Source organism: Fukomys damarensis, unplaced genomic scaffold, assembly GCF_012274545.1.
Source record: "Fukomys damarensis isolate Sample0158 unplaced genomic scaffold, DMR_v1.0_HiC HiC_scaffold_5, whole genome shotgun sequence".
Lineage (NCBI taxonomy): Eukaryota > Metazoa > Chordata > Mammalia > Rodentia > Bathyergidae > Fukomys > Fukomys damarensis.
The window spans coordinates 42,336,392-42,352,880 of record NW_022900917.1 but is presented as its reverse complement, the minus strand read 5'-3'; the positions used below and the strand labels follow the sequence as shown (position 1 = coordinate 42,352,880).

The window sequence follows — 16,489 nt, the reverse complement described above, 5'->3', positions numbered from 1 at the left end:
AAATAATCCTAGAGCCAAAGCATGTGCTTTAAAGTACAGAGACTCCCACTCCCTCACATTCTTATTTCCGCAGCTTCATGCAGGATATACAAAAACATTTAATCTGTTAAACAGGGTTCACATCAATTTACAGTTAATGCCATATTTAGATATGTTTTTAAATAGAGATCATACATAAAAATATAAATACAAGTGGCTGTGATCTTTTCAGTACCTTAGTGCAAGGGAGTCCTTTAATTTCTTATTTGAGTCAAGAAAAGACACAGATTCTGCCTACAAGGCTCCAAGGGTGAATTCCACAAGCTCAGGAGCTAGTTCACAAGAGAAATTGACCAATTTTCACCATGGAGAGCACCTGGAGTTAGATTCAACTAATGTTTACCAACTTGTGCGTAGAAACAAAGTATGAAACAGAGCAAAGACGGGTAAATGGGAGTGTGGGGACAGGAGGCAAAAGCTCCACTTGGACAGGCAGGCACAGGGGACTGGGCTGGGGCGTGCACCCTTTAAATAAGTTACCCTTATAAACCAAAACAAAATGGATTCCTTGAGAATGTTAACATCAAACTGAATTAACTCCTCTTTTTCATAAGACCTCTTTTGGTTTCCTTTCTCTCTATGTGGAACATTATACATCAAGAATAAGTAAATCAACAAAATGCTGGCCTGGTATTTGAATACATAATGCTACTCATTTTTTAGAGACTTCACTGCATGCTGTACTTATCTGAACTCATTCTATCTTCATGAAAACATTGTTATTATCTCTGTTTCAGGAATGAGGAAACCTAGAATGGTTCTATCCCTGTCCCAAGATTAAATAGCTAGCAAGTGGTTGAGCCAGGCTGTCTCGTTACAATTGTGCTTTGGAATGTTTTACTATATGACCTGGGAGAGGAGTTCCAGCAATCCTATTATTAAGATGTAGGTTCAGCTCTGGAAAAGAGGGGGCCCAAATGAAGGGATTTAGAATTCAACCCCTTCTTCTCTTCAACTTAGTGACCACAGTGCTATTTTCCATTAATGATGGGATTCTTGCATCTTCAAACTATGGGAAAAAGAAGAGAAAGCTGTTACCTTTGCTTTTCTAGTGCTTACTGGTTTTGTTAAGTGTGATTTTTGAATTTCTTGTTTTCACAATGTGGTCGTCTTCCACATCTTCATTTAGGAATAATTTGCCAATCCCCATGCTATCTCCCTTTTCCAAAGTATGTTCTCTCTTCAACATCCTTCCTAGCTTGGTGAAATCAGTGTTAGCATCATTTATTTTTCCCAAACCTAGTCTCTCATTGCCTTTGCTTATTCTTTGCCACTGGTCTTGAATCCCACCTTCCCTCACTGACTTATTCCCTGTCATATCCTGGTATGATCTGCAATTTGCAGTATCCATTTCAGGCACCTCACTCTGTCATCTCCTGTCCTTCTCATTCTTTTCCTCTGCTAACCCACTTTAACTAAGACTGACAGTTTGTTGATTCTGCCAGTTTTTTACTGCCCCTTATCACCTTCTTCCTTGGTTTTCTCTTCTTTTGCTTCTGTCTGTGGGCCTGTGCTATAATCAGTCCCTTGGATACATCCTTCACTCCCTCGTTTCTCATTTCCTTTGTTTTACTTTCGTGATAAAGCTCTGCCCTTTTCAAATCTGATTCATTTTCACTATGATGCAACCCACAAAGGCTAAAGAACACATGGCTGCACCGGTCCATGTCAGTGAACTTGTGATCACCACCCCCAGGAACACGGTGGTACCTGGCCGGGGAATCTGCAGCCATTGCCTGGTGTACACTCATCCACTCTTAACAGTGAGGCGGCCTGACTTTCCTTCTCACCTCCAATCTTTTATCCTCTGCTTTCTCCTGTAGCGATGGATGAACTGCCCATGCTAAAGACAACCACCCGCCTTGCTCAGGACTCAAGATGATCACCCCTCTCAGCTCTAGATCCTCAATCTTATTCACCTATAAGCACTGATTACTGCCCTGTGTTCGCAGCACCATTTCTTCTTCTAGATCATTCCTATAAGCATCAAAGCACAGTGGGACTTCTCTATAAAAGGGGCAGCCTTAGCCAGGCATGGTGACAAACACCTGAGATCACACGTTTAAGCCCAGCCTGGCCAATTTAAGGACTTAGTGAAATCCTGTCTCAAAATAAAAAATAAAAAAGTGTTGAGGATGTAGTGTAGTGTGAAGACCTAGGGTTCAATCCATAGTGCCCCCCACCGCAAAGGCAGCCTCTCTAGCCTGCAGATGTTTCTGCTCTGTCATTATCTTTACAACTGAACTCCTCACAGGGTTCACTGGCTCCTCTCCCTTACCCTTATCACCAGGTAGACTCCATAAAGTCTAAGTTCCCATCTTGCTTGACCTTGCAATAGCATTTGGAATCTCATCTCTTAGCTCTTTATTCAAATGTTTTCCTCACAGTACTCATCTGTAATTGTGAAACTCAAGACATCATGAGGACCCAAATTACTTGCTTAGTTCACGATAGCGAAACATGAGCACTGTAGATTTATTTTACCTACTAGATGACAATGCTGATACATAGTGATGTGGAAATACTGATATATTTGATAACAGAGTCAGGTCCCAAGCCTTTCTAGGGCGCTCATATAATACAGGGTTTATGTGGCAGAGTACATTCAGCACCAAAGCCTCAAGAAAATCAGCTGTGAACCTGGAATCAAGGACCTGAAGTTACCTTTGGATAGATGTGTTTTTCGTAAATAGGCTTGTTTTGATTTTTTGATCAATATTGACCTTTAAAATATAATTACATATTTTATGAGCACAGGAGTAAACATTGCAGTTATGCATATTCATATAAAATAACATCTTCAAGATGCTAATTTTACATGAAATGTAATTTCTAACCATCTTATATATATATTTAGGTACATAGGAAGTAGACATTGCTAGAATCTTCATAACATACCTATTTCAAACAGTAAAACTTCAGGAGTTATTATTTATTCCTAAAAGGGAAAATTGCCAATGAACCGTAGCTTGTTTTTTACAGAAAAGCATAAAGCACATTTTGTTAAGTATAAAATATTATTAAATAAAATACTTTGTTATCTTTTAAGTTTGCAATATAAAAATGCATGAAGTCATAAAGGAAAATGTGACTGATTTAATCAACAGACATGTAAATACAGGTGTCTGTCACTCTGTTACACATGCTAGCCTTTTTGAAATTGTCACACCACCCTATATGGTAGGTAATTCCATAATCTACCTTACATATTAAAAAAATAAAACAAGAAAAAGGTAAGATAAGTTACTTGGCTAAAGTTATTCATCTTATCAATAGACTTTGTTCATTTGTCACTCAAAGCAATATGTGTGTGTGTATCTTTTATCCTAATCAAAAGTTAAAGTGATAAGTGATCATTATATATACCAAAGCATTTGACAATGATACCATAAAATTATTTCATAGAGTTCATTGTTAAATTTCTTTTCCAATAAGATCATGTTTCAATTTTTGTTTGTTTATATTTGTGTTTACTTCTTTTTAAGCTACTATTCAATAAAGGATCATTTGTAGAATTTAAGCGTCTCAGATCTCTTCCATGACATTGGCCTTCTTCATGCCAGTTTCCTGAAAAATGTTCCCATATCTGCATTTATCTGAGTCTTTCCTGTTTAAATTCATATTAAACAGTTTTTAGTAAAAGGTCTTCATATTCTGTCATATCAGAAGATACATAATGTCAGTTTCCCTATTATTGTTGATGCTCATTAGATCAACTTGAATAAAGTGGTGTTCACCAGGTTTCTCTAGCATAAAAGTATCATTTTCCATTTCTAATTAATAAATCATCTGCCACCTTTGTTTGGGAAAATACGGCACAGATTCATTTCCCTTGCTTCTTCCACAAAATACAGCTATAAGCTGAATAAAGCAAGAGGAAGGAAAAAGTGTAAGAAGAACCTGGTATGGTTAGGAGCCTGGAAATGAGAAGCATGATAACAGGAGGATACCTTATAAGGATCTCCCTTTCCCAGATGATTACGGCATCCTAGATGTGGCGTTCCCAAACTCAAACTAGAGAAGATGGCCTAGGTTCATTTTTCCCACTGACAGGAGCTCCTCCAACAACATCAGGAGAATCAACACAGAGACACAGGCCCGGGGGTTGACTGGGAGCCTCACTAACGATGACTGGTCAGGGAAGCACTCTTCTTCCATGCTGAATCCGAGGCTTCTTTCCCCACTGAAGATACAAGGGAATCTGAGTGGCACCAGCAGAAAGAATCTGCCTCAATTAGTGGCTTGGCCTGGAAGTCTTTATATCAAAAGGACTGAGATCTTCCTATTGCTTCAAGACATCAAGCAAGTCAGTGCATTTTAATGAACAAAAGGAGACATCCCTTTGCAACAAAGCTTGGCATGAGAAACCTTTTTCTACCCAAACTTGTATCCTTCCTTCATCCACCTGGAAGCATCCAATAACCAAGCTGGGGTTGTTCCCTCTGCCCCTTCTCACAGCACTCACAGGGATCGGTGGGAGTCAGCAACACCAGATAAACCACACAGACCAAAACTGTATTGCAAAATCTCGACAGTTAAATTGTTATTTTAAATACAAGCTACAAAGTTAGGCTAGGATATGATAGTGGCTGCCTCCTAAAGTAAAAGATTTACCTAGGACCCAGTTTACTCATAGCCAAGTTGCACAGGACATAATTTTTTTAAAGGAACATACACGACAAGAATCAGGCTAGTCACGGTTTGAATGATAAAAAACTATGAATTGCACTGAGATGAATCGGATGACAGAATTATCAAGCAAGGAATGTAAAGCAATCATCACAAAAATGCTTCAATAAAAAATTTAAAATTCTCTTTTGACAAATAAGCATATAAAACATCAGCAAAAAATGGATATTGAAAAGAGAACAAAATGAAGATTACAGAACTGAAAAATCACAAAAAAAGTTTGTTGGATGAACTCAATATTAAGATGGAGATGACAGATGATAAAGTCATTAAATGTGAGGACAGATGCATGAAATTCACCCATTCTGAACAACAGAGGGAAAATAAAATTAAAAACTATATCAGCCTCAGGGACCTATGGGAGAATAACAAACGAAAGATTAGATATTCCTATAATTGAGTCCCAGACATAGAGGAACAACGAGTGGGTTGAACCAGAACCAGAAGGAATAACAACTGGAAAGCTCTTGAATACCCTGTGAGATATAAATCAAGAGATTCAAGAATCTTAGAAAACCCCAAATAGAGTAAACCCGAAGAATTTCAAACATTGAATATTACAAGTAAACTTCTGGAAGCCAATATTGAAAAAGAAATCTTGAAAGCAGTTCGATATGTTTACAAGAATATCTATCTTAAGGAGAACATCAATTTGAACAACTGGGGACTTTGCATTTGAAAATGCAGAAGCCAGAAGTAAGTGTCAAAAGAAGTGTCAACCACAAATTCTACAGATAGTGAATTGAAGAGGTAATGAAGAAAATTTTAAACATAGGAAAACTGGATGAGCTGCTCAGTGGTTCCTTATAGAATGAATGAGGGAACTTCTTCAAACGGAAAGGAGAGGATAAACAGAATCTTGGAACATTAGGGAAAAAAGAAAACAGAATAGATCCAATAGACTAGCTTCATGAGTCTTGCAAATAATATTTGATTATTGCAATAAAAATTACAATGCCACCTAATACACAAAGAAATAAAATTTAAAAATAGGAAAGGTCCTAGTAGTAGTTGCACATGCCTGTAATCACAGCATTAAAGAAGTTGAGGCAGGAGAATCAATAGTTTGAGATTAACCTGGGCTACATACAGAGTTCAAGGCTAGACTAGACTAGCAAGATCCTGTTAACAAAAACTAACTAACTAACTATAGTCAAGGTAAAGAAAGTGAAAGGGAAGTAAGGTGTCCACATTTCACTCAAAGTAATGATGCTGATACTTGAATGATGGTCTGCTAACTGTTACATCTCACATATATAACACAAAGAGCAATTGTGGGAAATATTTTATAAACACATAGACTTAAAAACAGTATAACTACTGCAAGCAATTCAGTGTATGAAAGGAGTCTTTTCTACAAGTAATTCTGAGATAATTATATACACATATCCAGAAGAAAAAGAATTGTTTTGTAAAAAATCTTAGTATGGTAAAATATATATACCATTACTTGTGGTTTGCTTGTATGAATTTGTTTAATAAGGTAGAGAAGAATAATCTGGACTTCCTAACTACTCTTTAAATAAGCCATAAAATCTTGTAACACTGGATGTTAATTTCTAGTGGACAACTGTTGGTTTAAATTAGGTCAGGAATTTCAGCTCCTCCAACTCATGCAGGAATTTTTTGGTGAGGTATCAAAGGATGTCTTGAAGAGAATCTCTATTTCCATTGTCCTTGATACCTTGCATAATATGTCCATACATTTGCATAACAAAATGGAATGAAAATTGTAGATTTTCTTTACTCACCAGAGATAACTAACATTTAAATGTTTCTTCAGTTTAAAGATGGAGCCCAAGACTAAAGGATTAAAACAGCAGCAGCAGCAGCACAAGAAACTTCTGGCAGCGATGCTTTCTCAGGATTCCTTTGAGTCCATCCACAGCCCTACCCCATCTGTAACAGAGGAAGATATTGATAATGAAGATGATGCAATGGAGTTGCTGGGTAATTTTAAAAATTAATAATTTCTCATGTTTTCTTCTCTGTAAAGGTGTGTAGTGATTAAGAGATTTCAAGAGGTTTTGAATAGTTTTGTCTTTGGGAAAAGAAACCATTAAACACATACTTTCTTTACCTGAGACTTTCATGAAGTTGCATGTAAAAACCAAATTGAAGTAATTTAAGCATGTGGAATATTTATTAGACTGTATTTTATGCTCTATGTAAGCAGCACTTTTCCCTCTGACTACTTAATCAAGCTTTACTGTGTGCAACTGTGTTAAAAATTCAAGTGTGTCCGCTTCATTCTCTGACCATACTTACTGTCTATAAAATGTACTCAAAGTACATACTCCAGTCCTTATTCCAATATGTTATTTTAAAGATGTTTTAGAGGAATAGAATAAAGTTAAAAGAATCAGGTAGTAAGCTAATACTTTATGTCTTTCATAAACAATGGAAAAGTTTGCAAAGATTTCTGAGTCATTTTAGGTTCATTACTTTCTTGAAAAACTTTGTAATGTATATGTATGATATCTTTTTTTATTGAGGCATATGTACACTTTCACTCCAGCAGAAGTCTCTTTCTATACATTTTTTAAATTGAATTTTACTTTGGATAATCATTTTTCCAAGAGAAGGAAATGAAATTTTATTTCAGGGAGAGTGATCAGTATATAAAGCAATGTTTTAAATTCAGTCTTATTTGTTATCTATTATAGTAGTATAAGTATTACTTATTCCATTATAAATAACACAATGTCTGAATGCTTTTGTAGCAATCTACTGTTGTGTTTTAACTAAATAGAGAATACCTACAAGGATTTGAAAGCTTCACGCAAGATTTACGTGAAGAATATGAAATCTCGGGAAAATACAGCTATTTAAAATTTTTTTCTAAATCGTATTTCTTGGTTGTATGTATTGATGACAGTAAATTACTTTAATTGTAATAAATAATATATGTCCCCATGTGCAGAACTGCAGAGGTGTTATTTAGTCAGTGGTAGCAGGTTCAAAGATGTGCTCTCATGATACGGATAAGTGCATTCATTCCAGTTAAGGAGCCTGTACCGGGGCATTTTTGCTATGTGATATTAGTCCTTTTTCTTTTTTTCTTTTTATTTATTTTTGAGCGACTGAGTCTTATCTTCCCACCTCCAAACCATTAATGTGGCAAATGTGCCAGATGTGGCCATGCTACTCCCATTCAGCTTCATTCAAGAAACATTTATTGAGCATTTGTTACCTATCAATTACTAGGCTCGGTCCTGCAGACATAAATATAAAAGAATAATGGTGGCTGTAGAAAGTCTGCATTGTAGCTTTCAAGATGAATATGTGAACATATCGCTGCAGTGGTGTTCTCTATCTGTGAAAATTGGAGTTAGCACACAGTCGTGTCCAGAGGTAACAACTATTGCTGAATTGGGAGGCAATGATCAGAGAATGTTTCTTAGAGAAGCTCATTTCTCCACTAGTACTGAAGAATAACTAGTTGTGAGTTTAGCAGGTGAAGTGTGGTCATTACTCAGTAGGTTTGTTCACCTAGGTGTGGGTTCTTTTGTAACTATGCTCCAGGAGGGTGCCTGAACATTGTTTCTCAGCAGTAAGGAAGAGGGCGTGAGATCAAGAGATTCTTTAAGGAGGCTCAGGGTTCCACCAGTGCTGGTTTTCCTAGATCTGAACTTCTCTGTTCCAAAGTTTCTAGTCTTGTAAGCTGAAGACCAGAAGATTTGATTTTAGAGTCTACCTATTGGTGAGCAATTAATCTTGATTAATTCTTCTTTCATTTAGACATTTTAGCTTGTGTTCTGAGCACATTTAGTAATGCAGAATACTCAGCACAAGTAGCTAGTATAATGAAGTTGGTCTTTAAGTTTGAAATGTCCCTATAACATCATGTAATGTTTTGAATACACTGGATTATTCCCTAAAATAATGTCATGTACAATTTCCTATTTCTGAAACTAATTTCAGAGAAACATGTGATTGTGTCAATTTGAGAAAAATACAAATGTTAATTTCTTGAAACTACCTGAAATCAGATTCAGTAGATAGACTCATTGCAAGATGCAATAGAGAAAATTGATATTTAAAATATCTTTTTGAATTTACAGTATTGTGTAGAATGAGTTTGCTGCAATGTATGTGTTTTTAAGGATTTAACTTGCCATTACTGTCTATACTATGACATAACTTGTGGAACATTTTAATTATTATGCATGGGAAACATTCTGTAAACCTTGTGAAGTGATAAATAGGTAAAAGGTATTATTATTATTATTATTATTAAATATTAACATAAAAAGGAATTATTCCTCAATAAAATTCCCTGATTTAAAGAAAAAAATCTAGTTGAACTAGTAAATGTAAGTAAAATTTTGATACTTGTTTTGTTTCTTTTTTAAAAATCTAGCATTGTTAATATATACTGATCAATAATTAATCCTATTATTCACTGTTGTGTAAATGTCTACTTGTAGATTTCTGAATGTATTGGGCATGTAAAAAAATATAGTACAGAACCTATAATCTTTTAAGATTATTTTCTGTAAAATTGTATTAAATATTACCTATGAATTCGTAGTACAAAAGTAGCTTAATATGAAATTAATACAACCTATCAAAGAATAAAATAGCCAAGTTTGTGCAATAAAAAAAAAACACTTTTAAGCATCTCTGGAATTTTCTCTAATTACAGAACATGTTTTCTTATTTGCCAAGTCACCTCAAACTATGTTGTACCTAGCCATAAATGTAAGATATTGTCAAGAATTTTAGTGATTCTACCTGGAAATTAATGACTACAATAAATTTAAAAATATTTATCAAGAAACTTCACATATTATTAAAAATTTTAAATCAGTAGTTTTTTTTAATTTTATAAGTTGTAATGTTAGAATAAGAAATTGATTAAAACTCATATACTTAGCTCTATTATTGTCACAGAAAATCTGAGAAACTTCATTAGCTTAAAAGACATTTCAGTTTGTAAATGTGAGCCCATTTTTATTATAGTACGTTCATTTATCATTTTATTCTTGTTGAAACTCAAATTGTAATTATGTGTTTGTTTATTCTCTATATGATTTATACTCACCTAAAAAACAATCAAAATTATATGTAAGATACAATTGTTTTTCTTATATGTTGTAGTGTGGAATATTCCTTTAAAATTTTTTAGGTTTTCTCAGAATTAATGATGAGCCAAATATCACAAAATCACATTCCAGAGATGCTGAAAAAGAAAAAAAAATTAATCATGCTCTATTAAATTTATAACTAAAAATATGTTGGCAAAAACAAGATTATTTCAAATAGATTTTGTTTAAAGAACAATTATAGTGATATTCTTTCTTGAATGAAATCTGAGTTTCTGTGACCTCAGTATCCTACAAAATCTGGTAAAATAAAAATGTGATGTACTGGAGGGACTCATTACATTAAGGCACACTTCTCAAATTTCTTTGTATTGTGAGCAGGCTTTTATAAAGTAAATATTCAGTCTTTGTGTATTTCAAACTGGAACTTGCTTAAAACAGAAAACCCCCATATTGGCATATGACAGACATACATGCATTTTGCCTAATGGAAAATGGATGCTATCACTCAGTGATATCAAACTAGCCAAACTCTTTCAAAGTGTCTCCTGGAAACAATGAAAAGTCTTGTTAACAAGTTTTGACTAATGCAATTTGTATCACCTTATTTTCTATTATTCTTTTCAATATATTTTATAGGACTCTTTAAAATATGAGCCCTTTAGAGTAGAAAAGTCATACAAGTTATAAAATAATTTTAGCATAGACCTTAGAAAATGACTTCTTTATTGCTTTAGTTATATTAAAACTTTACTTGGAATTCTTATTTTGCTTTTTTTAAATGTGATTCATAACCCTCTTCACTTCCTTTTATACTTACTTGTTTTGTTTATAGAATTATATTTGTTTTATTTTTATTATTCATTTTTGTTTCATTTCAGCAAAATATGAGACCATTTGCCAATGATAATCAGAGTAGATAATCAGAGCAGATACTGCCTTTAAATAAATACAATACTGCACACCACACAAATATGTACATCATCATGCATAGTATACTCTATGGTGTTTAATAGGAAACATCACCCTTTTTCCCTGTAAATTTTATTCAATAGTAAAAGTAGATCATGATAACAGAATAAGGTAAAATAGTTGGAAAATAAAACATAAATTACAGATCAACTGCACTTCTCGATTGTGTATCAGGTAAAAACTACAGTTTGGGACTGAGGATTTAGCTCAGTGGTTCTGCAGCTTGCCTTGCAAGCACAAGATCCCAAGTTCAATTCCCAGTACCATAAAAACAAAAACAAAACAAAACTACACTTTGATAGGTAGCTGTTTCCGATATATTTGTGGTTAGGGCTACTTCATATATCTTTGTCACTCTGAATAAAACACAATTTATTTGACACATATCCATGATAGAAGTTAAAGTATTTTTTGCTCATATTTGTGCTATATAGCTTTTTACTGAGCACTTTGCAGAGGGAGTAAGGCTCAGTGTGATGTGAAGTATGTGACATACGGCCAAACCACGGGCCTAAATTCTAAACCTCAAGAACAGCCCTCGTGCTGTCTCTTGCTAGGTTTGTCAGCTGAGCAACAAGAAATTAATTGTAAACTTCTGGTGGCAATATGACTTTCTCACTCCACAAAGATGTTATGAATATAAAAAATAAGGTATTCTCTGGAAGTCATATTAATTTTTTTGTTAACAGGAATATGGAAAAAAGACACTATAATTTATAAGCTTCTTTCTAAATTCATATTCTATAACTCACGTACTTTGCACAGTTGCAGACAAAGAGAAAGGTTTTCTTTAACTTTAAGAAACTGTCCACTAATATTAAAAACAGATGTATCCACAACATAATGAAAGGCTTGGAGATAAAGACAATAAAGCTACAAATATATTTGCAAGCCAAAATACATAATATATCAAGATGAACATATAAACATATATACTAGGAAAAGTAGAGAGGAGAAAGGAATAGAGGCAAAGACGAGATAGAAAAAATAAAAAATTCTACTATATGTTTACATGTCTTTCTATAAATTCAGTCATACACAAAAATGCTTTCAAATTATATTGGTAAATACGAAAATATTTGAAGCATTTCAATTTTTATCTAAGCAAATCTCAATCAAATTAAAAACCAGTGCTAAATATTATCAAGTTTTGTTGCTTTTGAAATAAACTTTCCTTTTCAAATACTTAATAAAATGGTGATGTCATGCTTGAAGATCATTTGTTTAATTATGATAGTGATTTTCATATAATTTGACTGAATTTGAATATTTTGTTCTGTGTAAGAAGCATTGAGGACTGGGGATTTAGCTCAGTGGTTCTGCCTTCCCTTCAAGTACAAGGTCCCAAGTTTGATCCCCCAGTACAAAAAAAAAAAAAAAACATTTGAAAGAGAGGCAAAAATCACAATTTTATTATTTTTTATTGGTTGAAAATGAGCAAAGAAAGTGTAATTAATTTTTAAAATTTGCATTTTAATATAAGAATCAATAGATATTAGAGTGTTACAATTCTTCTAACTGGATTGTATAAAACTGTCTAAATTTGGGCATCTGTTTAGGTTTCTTTATGTTACAATATTTCTCACAACTTAATCATTTCTAAATAAAAATTGTAATACCAAATATAATTTGATAAAGAAGTGATCACAAAATTTCAGTTATTTCCATAATTTGAAAAACAATAGTTTTGTGAAATGAAGCTTTATTCAAAAAGTTTTTTAACAGGCATTTTGTAAACTAATTTTCAAAATCCCAAATGTTTAAACTGCTCTGTGTGAATATGTTTTTGAACTAAAATATCATGATTTTCTTTTTACATGTATTATGTTTAACAGTTTCAGAGAGTAAATATCTTTAACAATAATGAATATGTACTTTTATTTCCCTAAAACATTTAAATAGAGAACTGAGCCACTCAATGGGAAAAAATATGACTGTTCCAATAGAGATAAATTATACCAATGATTATATTGTTTTAAACTTTTCAGTTTCTTTATGCAAAAGATAATTGAATGTCTTACATAAATATAGAATGAATTTCCTTATATCAGAATGAAAACTTTTAAAATTTTAAATTTCTTTTAAATTACTTTTTCAAGAATTGCCAGAAGGGGGTGTATTGTGTGAGCTATTCTTTGTCTCTTAAGCACTATCATATTTATGTTTCATCATATGTATCATAGTTATGTTATTGACACTTAGGGACTTCAAATTTTATTTCAAATTTTAAAATAAGATGGGTATAGTGACACATATCTGTAATCCCAGCTATTTGAGAGACTGAAGCAAGAGGATCCATAATTCAACACCAGCATGAACAACTTTGTGATACTCTGTCAATGGTTGGGGAGAGAGATGGCAGGTGACAGAGAGAGAGAGAAAGAAAGAGAAATAGTCTGGGATATAACTCATTGCGAAGGCTGTGGATTCAAAGTCCACTACTGAGAAAAAAAAGTAGTATTAATATAATAAGACAAAATTTAAAGTAGTCTTACAAAATTAATTTTACAGAAACAGTGTAGTATATGGCATAGTACCACAGTTGTTAATAACATGAGCTTAATATGCAGATAGTTTGTGGGGTTTTTTGTTTTGTTTTGTTTGTTTGTTTTAGTTTTTTGAGATAGGGTCTCACTAGTTGAGACTGACCTGGAACTCACTATGTAGCCCAGGCTGGTCTCAAACTCACAGCGATCCTCCTGCCTCAGCCTCCTGAGTGCTGGCATTACAGGCGTATGCCACCATGCCCGGTTGTTTGTGTTTTAATTCTATGAGTTGAGAAAAGTAATTTTCTTCCTTTAAATATTAGATTTGTTACTAGAAAAATGGGAGTAATAAAAATACTAGTCAAAGATTAGTGACATAATACACAGAAAATTCTCAATTGTTAAAGAATTAATAGCTAAAGAAGTGTTATTATAATTCATATAATTTTATACAAGTCTTTCCTATCTCCATCTAATGTGTGAAATTCAGTACATGTAGTATAGAAAGTAAGAGCGTAGAAATTTAAGGGATTAAGTGTTTAGTCTTTTATCCTAAATTTCCTATCTAGGTATGCTTCATATATTTTTTAATTACTTCAACAAGTATGCTCATCTTGATATTTATCTTACTTCTAATTTCTTGATCTCTTTTAATGACCAACCACATACAACTTTCTGAGCAAACCATGTCATATGACAGAAAATTTCGCCAAAGTATTAGAACCAATCTTGGCCTATTTAAAGATAGAGCCCTTGGGCCTGGGATTTAGCTCAGCAGTTCAGTGGCCTGCCTTGCAAATGCAAGGATCCAAGTTCAATCCCAGGTAGCAAAAAAATAAAAAAATAAATAATAAAGAGAGCCCTTATTATAAAGAACAGTGCTATATATTCTAATAATTTGATGGAGGAAATTATTATTATAATATTAAATGTTCAAACATTTTTCTAAGTATGAAAAGCTAAAACATACATCTGTACTTTTTTCCTTTTATGTGTGTTTGTTTTTGTTGCCAAGTCCTGCTTCCCTGATTTTTAGCATGGACACTGAATTTCCGTGAAATGGAGAAAATAATCTGGCTTCTAGAGTTTTCGAAATTTTAGGCTCAAGAATTATAATTTATAATGGGGTTTGGAGAAGAAATATTGCAAGTAGAGCTCAAAGAAGTAAACATTTTTCAAAGCTTGTGCAAGGTATACTTTTTTTCATATTGCAGTGCTCTCATAATAGAATTCTATATCTTTTAACATGAGCAAAAATATAAAAAAGATAAAACATTTCTTTCCCAAATTACAGCCTGATGTTCTTATCTTCTCTTTATGTACTTTGTAAATTTATGATCTGAAAGTTTCCCAAAGCATTGTTAATATTTTGATACCATCTGAGTCACGTATCTTGGTGGCTAAGTTTAGGACATCTTCTATGCTGCAAACATGTCTCTGTCTAACGTGAAAAGGCCAAACAAGCTGTAAGCAACTCTGTTTTGATGAGAAAAATTGAGAATGAAAATTGAGAGGAGTTATTCCCAATGCAAATACTTCCAACTGAGAGCAAAACATCCTAAGAACATACATTTTTTAAAAAAGACTCAAAGTCCCAAAAGTGCTATTCTTTTTACAATAAATTTCAGATTATTTGCTGATGAAGCCATCCCTTTTTCTTCCAAGAAACAAACAGTTGTTCCTTTGGAAATACTCTCTTGCTTAAAACATTTTCTCACCATAAGTATAATGGCATATCATATACACATTTATCAATTTGTTATTTACTTTAAAGTTATATCATTGTGTTCTCTAGTCTTCTCAGTTGCACAAAAATTGAAAGAAACAAAGAAGACAAAGATCTATGCTTATAACGTTAGGGTCTTGACATTCTAGTTCCCTTTCCCCTTTCTGTGTTCAGATGTGTGCACTGTCAACAGGATTTCATTGTTTGTATTTTTTTCTTTTATTTATTTATTTATTTTTTGAGGTGAGAGACTGGCTGTATTGCCCGGGATAGCCTCAGTCTCCTAGGCTAAGCTAATTTTCTCACTTAAGCTTCTCAAGTAGCTGGGACTATAAGCACACCCCCTGCACCCAGATAATTGAATTGCTTATTACCTTCCCACCACAATAAGCAAAAACTTTCAGAAATTTGAAAAAAAAAACTATTTCTTTTCTTCAAAATTGGCACTCATGTAAATCAAGATAGGTTACTATAAGGGTCTTTCAAAATCAAATCTTCTTGGAGTCAAATTTCCTTTAAAATTGTACTTAATTAAAATTTTTTTGAATATTAAAAGATATTGACTGTAATGAGCATGGGAATACAGAGAACAAAATGAATAAATAAATATTACTCTTAAATAATTACTCTTGTTGGGCTGGGGATTTAACACAGTGGTTCCGCCACCTGCCTCGCAAGTGCCATATCCCAAGTTTAATCCCTGGTACAAAAAAAAAAAATTACTCTTTTTTTACTTATGCTGTTTCTAAATTTCTTAAATAGTGAGTATAAAACAACATTAACATATATGTGCATTTATAATATACAATGCACTATGCTAAATACTTTTTGTTCAGTACGTAACAATCACAACAGTGCCATCGAGTCAGCAATTTTATCATCCTTTTACCACAGAAAAGGAAGAAGTTCATTGAAAAACAAAATTTACCAAAATTACATAGTTGGTAGCCAAGAATCACTTTCCTAAACCTAAGCATTTAAATACTAGCTTAACAAAAATACACATTTTATATTGATAATATACATATTTACATGACTCTATTTGTTGTTTTCTTAGTGTTTTAGAATTTAACTTCAACATCTATTTATAGCAGAATGACTGATTTTGGCCTATGCCTCCACATTTAACAGTTACAAAACTGGACAAAAATATATGAAATCTTCCAATAACCCAGTAAATGATGCAGTAACAAGACAATGGTTTCCAAGAGTAGGGAAGTAAGTGAGGTCAGCCCTCCGTTCCACCCTAGTTTTCTTCATGTTGCTTCATCCGGACTTTCTTCATGGTGACACTTGCATGACCACTGGTCTGGAAGTGGACTCGAGTGCAGAGGACAGAGTGGTGATCTCACAGGGCTAAGCAGGAAATTGCAGAGCTTGGGGCTGATGAAGTGGCTGAGATTTGTGGAACAGTATGCCAAGAGAGGGAATCTGATGGTGTTGACAGGAGTGAGAAGAGTGTTCCCTTGGATCTTTGACTAAAAACTGGCCGACTCTTGCACAGGGCAGGGGAATCCAAGACATGAGTG

The 16,489-nt window shown here is 33.5% G+C and overlaps 1 protein-coding gene across 1 annotated transcript in view; it reads left to right on the top strand.

The window, feature by feature from the left end:
- The window catches only part of CUNH8orf34 (chromosome unknown C8orf34 homolog), a 358,931-nt gene that overhangs the window by 113,488 nt on the left and 228,954 nt on the right, over nucleotides 1-16,489 (top strand). Inside the window, 1 exon segment of the mRNA XM_010611479.2 lies at nucleotides 6,512-6,678. Within this exon segment, the coding sequence (XP_010609781.1) occupies nucleotides 6,512-6,678 (167 nt within the window).